Source organism: Hyposmocoma kahamanoa, unplaced genomic scaffold (assembly GCF_003589595.1).
Source record: "Hyposmocoma kahamanoa isolate Upper Pololo Valley unplaced genomic scaffold, ASM358959v1 160, whole genome shotgun sequence".
In the NCBI taxonomy this organism is placed as follows: domain Eukaryota; kingdom Metazoa; phylum Arthropoda; class Insecta; order Lepidoptera; family Cosmopterigidae; genus Hyposmocoma; species Hyposmocoma kahamanoa.
The window spans coordinates 4,111,335-4,116,626 of record NW_020653575.1 but is presented as its reverse complement, the minus strand read 5'-3'; the positions used below and the strand labels follow the sequence as shown (position 1 = coordinate 4,116,626).

The 5,292-nt window shown below is 33.2% G+C and overlaps 1 protein-coding gene across 1 annotated transcript in view; it reads right to left on the bottom strand.

Moving 5' to 3' along the window:
* Nucleotides 1-5,286, bottom strand: part of LOC113225382 (somatomedin-B and thrombospondin type-1 domain-containing protein-like) — a 152,768-nt gene extending 147,482 nt beyond the window's left edge. Inside the window, exon 1 of the mRNA XM_026457676.1 lies at nucleotides 5,011-5,286. Coding sequence (XP_026313461.1) covers nucleotides 5,011-5,233 — 223 coding nt within the window. The 5' untranslated portion in view covers nucleotides 5,234-5,286. The remainder of the gene's footprint in view (nucleotides 1-5,010) is intronic.
* Nucleotides 5,287-5,292: the final 6 nt, after the last annotated feature.

The following is a 5,292-nucleotide window of genomic DNA, read 5'->3' as shown; positions in this document are numbered from 1 at the left end:
ACTTTCTAGTGAACCGCAGGAGAAACAATGAAGGTGGAACTAAAATTAAAAGTTCCTGCGCACATTTCGAAATTTTTACAATACAATTTTATCATACATTCATACATATACTTCACGCCTTTTTGCCATCGGGGTAGGCTAAAAACAGTCTTCTAGTTGCTACGGTCCTGACATACATCTTTCGCCTCATCAACACTCATCAGTGCTTTCATACACGCTCATCGGTTAAGGGTCTTGACTTGGTCCTTCTTTAGGATGGCCTCAATTTGGTCATGGTAAGTTCGCCTTGGTCGGCCTTTACCAACTTTCCCGCTAACACTCGCCTTTTAAATCTGTTTCGTCAATTCCCTCTACATGTTCGAACAATCTAAGCATCCCTTTCTCTGTCTTTGTCACTACATCTTCTTCCACGCCGCAACGCTCTCTTATCGACCCTTGATGTCTCACCGTTAGGTTTAATAGGGTAGTTTTTTATCTTCACCTTATCGTAATTTCATGCACGGTAGGCGGTTGGTATTTGCTGCATACAACACCACACATTGTCAGACAAGCACTACCACCACATAAATACCTAACCGCTGTTCAACTTCCCCGGACAAGCTATTTCACAAACAAATTTTTTCTACTGCTAATCTTTTTTTAATTTGCATCATCTATTATTACCTCCGTTGCCAAGATACTTCGGAGGTTCGCTGATCGTTTACACATCGTGTCGTGTCGTCTAATGTGAAAACACCTGTTATCTGTCCTATACAAATCCATAGTTTAATAATGCCATTCATCTGCTACTCATCCGGTACCCGACATTTGATTTGTATGAATTTCAATGACGGACCAGTAATTATCAATTGTCGGAGTGAGCACAATAGCTTGGCGGTACTCCAAAAACAAATCATAATAAGAAAGAGAGGCATTCGAATAGGTATAAATGAAATGGCAGTACTTTGCGTAAGTTTGCAGTAACTTCGAAAACATAATTTTTTTGAGAACTTCGAATTAAAACTTGATCTCATTAAAAGTTCACTTGTGGTTAAAAACATTATCTTATCGAGTATATAACCAAAAAATAGAGACGAAATAAGGGCCATCAGTGGCAACTCATTAGGTAAATGACCACACTCATTAGGTAAATTATCATTTTTAAATATCAACTCTCATTTGCACTGAAATCACATATCAATTTATTGAAATAAAGATAATATCTCTAGCAATTGGGGCTGTTCCATACGGTGGGAAAAACAGCAAAACATCTAATAACAAAACAATCGGACTCACATTTCATCGGTAATTAAATATTAAATATGTAATTTTGCTATTTTCGTCCATTATAGCAAAGCTGAAGTTAAACTGGACGATTTGTTGTGAAACAATTTATTGACGACACCCGTCAATTGTTTCGAATTCGGGCTGGCCAATCGGAGCGCAGTTGTCACAGTAATGATTTGGCAGAATAGTTTTCAAACAAATTAAATGACTGTTCGTCTCTATTTCTGGTTATAAACTCGACGCATTATCATGAATTACATGTTTTTTAGAATCAAACTTTGTAAATCAAACAAATAATTGAAAACACATATTTTTTATATTAACTTAACACAAAAATTCACAATTATATGCATAATTCAGGTTGTTTTTTTCAAATGCTGTAGCATCCCGTGGAGAGCATCATCGCCACCCAATTGCTTCCGAGGCCTCTACCCCCCGGGACTATTAAGCGCCCATTGGGGGGTAGCGACCTCTATGATTTAGAGGCAGAATTAAAATAAGTAAAATAAAAATATTTATTTACTTGAACTTAGGCCTAGTTTCCCATTCAGGGTTCGAAACTCCTTTTAAGTAAATACATACTTGTGCTAGGAGTCTCGCTCTTCCACATTACAAATACAGGAATATCTAGTGTAATTGATTTTACTTAACAGTGATTTAACATTAGGTGTTTATAGTAAATGTATGTGTGTGTGTGTGTGTGTGTGTGTGTGTGTGTGTGTGTGAGATTATGATAGATAGGTATGACTATTAGTTAACAAAGTACAAAAGTATTCTTTTGGAGAACAGTCGATTCCACGGATTATGGTACATTAAAAAATGATTCAGCTTCGTCTTAGTCTAATAATTGTAACCATTTTATTATATATTGTTACCTTTTTTGATGATAATGGTGATATTGATGCAAAAGTATTTATCTGTTGGAACGGAACGACTATATCTTTTCTTCTTTTGTTCTTTTATTTAAAACTTTTTAGTCAAGTATTAATGACCTATGGAACCTACCGACCACGTGCAATATGTATAATTTCCTTATCGAAAGCACGGTGCTAAATCTATTAAGTTCTGATGTGGGAAATTTATACGTTTTAAAGTACCTACATCGCTTTAGAATTAGAAATACATTTGGTCTTTTAATAATCCTGCCATGAACCAATAACCCAAGAGAACTGCTAATTTCCATATACAAATAGTAGCTATGAAAAAGGTAAAAATTATATGGCTCTGTTAATAAAGCAGTTTATTAACACAAAAGTGTACTTTTTCAGAAGCGATTAAAAAAGGGATCACGCACTTTCCGTGAAAGAATAATATAATTTATGTATAATTTAAAATTGATTATAGACATCTCAACAATTTCCTACTTGCCTAATATATTCAAAAATATATTCCTGGACACGTAATTCGAGCCACCTCGCATTTTTGTCGTAAAGGGTTAGAATACAAAAATAGAGATATCATCGAAGAAAAACTTTTCCCCGGTTTTACAAATCCAAATTCCCAACAAGGACTTATGGAAAATAAGTTTAGTATACTAGTTTCAAATTTGTGTAATAGTTTTTGATCAATCAAACATTGTTTAAGCTTAAGGCATTTAATGCTGAAAATGCGTGGTGGCTCGAATTATGTGTCCGGAAGTGTAAAACGGAAAAATAATATTTTTGCGTGAGTCAAAGTCAAAGATTATTTATTCCATAGGTAAAATAAATTTACACTTGAAATCGTCACATTTAAGCTACTGCTCGTTCACTACGCTGACCTCCCTGAGAAGAACGAGCAAGAAACTCTAGGGATTGCTCTTTTCAAATAAACTTAAATGCTATGGAATACACTTTGAATCAAATTTGTGTGGATTCTGGAGCCATGCCGTCTTTCCATACATCTTTATCTAACACGTAGTCTTCAATTTTGTAATATGATTTTTCTGCTTTCGGCTTTTTATGTTCAAAATACATAAAATGTGTCTCTTTTTGAATTAAGCAGATATCTTTTAATTGTTTCTTACAAATATCTAACGATGATTTTATTAATATGCAGATAATCAAATTTTGCTTCGTCAGCAATCGTATCGCATTGCTATTACAATAGTGTTATAACTCGAAATATGTGAAATTCTAGATTGTAGAACGTAAAATTTTATTCTCTACACGTCAATAAAATCGTCGTTAGAATATTTTAGAAAACAACTAAAAGATCTACTTAACTACTTAACTCAAAATGGGACACGCTTTATGTGAGCTAGTTCTGGCCAAAACAGTCCTTATTCAAAAATATGAAATTATTTTTTCTCTTTTATTTTCAAATATGTATTTTTGGCAAGTACAAATAATCTATACATAAATTTACACAGATCTTTCACCGCGAGCTAGTAATTTGTTTTCGACGATTCTGAGAAAATACACTTTTTTGAGTTAACACACTATTTATTATATCAACAGAGCGATATAATCTTGAATTTCACATATTTTGAGTTACAACATTATTGTAATAGTCTGAAAGTATTTTGTATTATGTAAACAACTGTGGATATCAATTAATTTCTATAAAATATGAAATATAAGAATGAAACTACTTTTCCGGATTTAAATCGCGTATATTTGTTTATTCAAACAAACCAACGTTTCGGGCCCTTTACAGGTCCCTTGGTCACGGTTGACTGAAGTGGTACAGTCATCAACCAGTTATGTCTAATAATAATGCAAACCACCCTATTTTTTCACTATAGTTACAAAAGTTATTAATTAAATACCTTATTTTTAATTTTACAAAGAAACATTCCAATTTACGCTACATTGTTTAAGAAATAATTTTATTGTAACAATATGAATTTTTATTAAGTTAAATTTATTATTAATTAATAATGGTAATTATAATAAATTAAAATAAATTAATTTATTATTAACTAAATAATTTTGTGTAACAATTGCGAAAACCTAAGAACTCGATATATAAAAAGTTAGTTTTTTCTTTTGTAATATTATTAAAATATTGATCATGATAAAATTATTTTCTGAACTTTGACAAATATGCGTGCCGATAGACGACATTGTGTGTTATTAACATTGACTTACAAATAAATGGACGACGGGTCTAATACAAAAACCACGAAAAAAATGTCCCAAGTCAACCTATTTAAACGTAATGACATGTAAAGGAATATGAAAAAGCTAAAACGTTGAATTTTAATTTTAATGTCATCGCAGTACTGTCTAATTTTGCTTGCTTCGCTGTCAATCGAACAAACGAAGACTAAAGCATGAATGACGCTCTGTATACGATTTTAACGCCCTATAAGTTCGGACACTTTTTAGCGCGGACCCCACGTCCATATAATTGTAAGTCAATGGTTACAATCTAATTTATAAATTAACGCTCCCTTATATGGGTAAGGAAAATAACCCTCTATAGACTTTTCAGAGGATTACGAAATATTTTTGCAGTATGTATAAAGCCTATTTAATTTCCTTTTTTTGAATACAATTTTATTTCTATGCTAACAGATGAAACAAGATTTCGTTTTTGTTAGCAAATTCAATGCAAACCCTTTATTTTCTTTATTATACAAAGGTTATAATGATGCTAAAAAACTGGAATATGAATCGCTCTAGTCAACCTTGTTACATACAAAGAAATCTTAAACGTTGATGTATAATACATTAGATTCAATTTCAAACATTCTGTAACAACTTGAGTGGTTGAGTCTCGTAATACAAATGAGTACAAATCAAAGAGCAAAGGTCTTACCTCCACAAGTCTCTCGAAAATCGGGACAGCAATCTCCCAGCTTCAAGCAAGCGTGGTCACAGTAACATGGCTTGTCTTCTATGATCGCGTTTTGATGCGCTTTCTGCACCACGCAGGAACTATCTCGTCCGGGACAACATAAGTTCGCGTCTCTGCAGTAATTCGCATCACAGTACCCCGCCAGGCACAGCGCACTCGCAAAACACAACCAATAGCGCAGCATTTTTGCAATAACTAAACGTAGTGACGGTTTACTATTCGAAACACAAAAATGATTTTTTT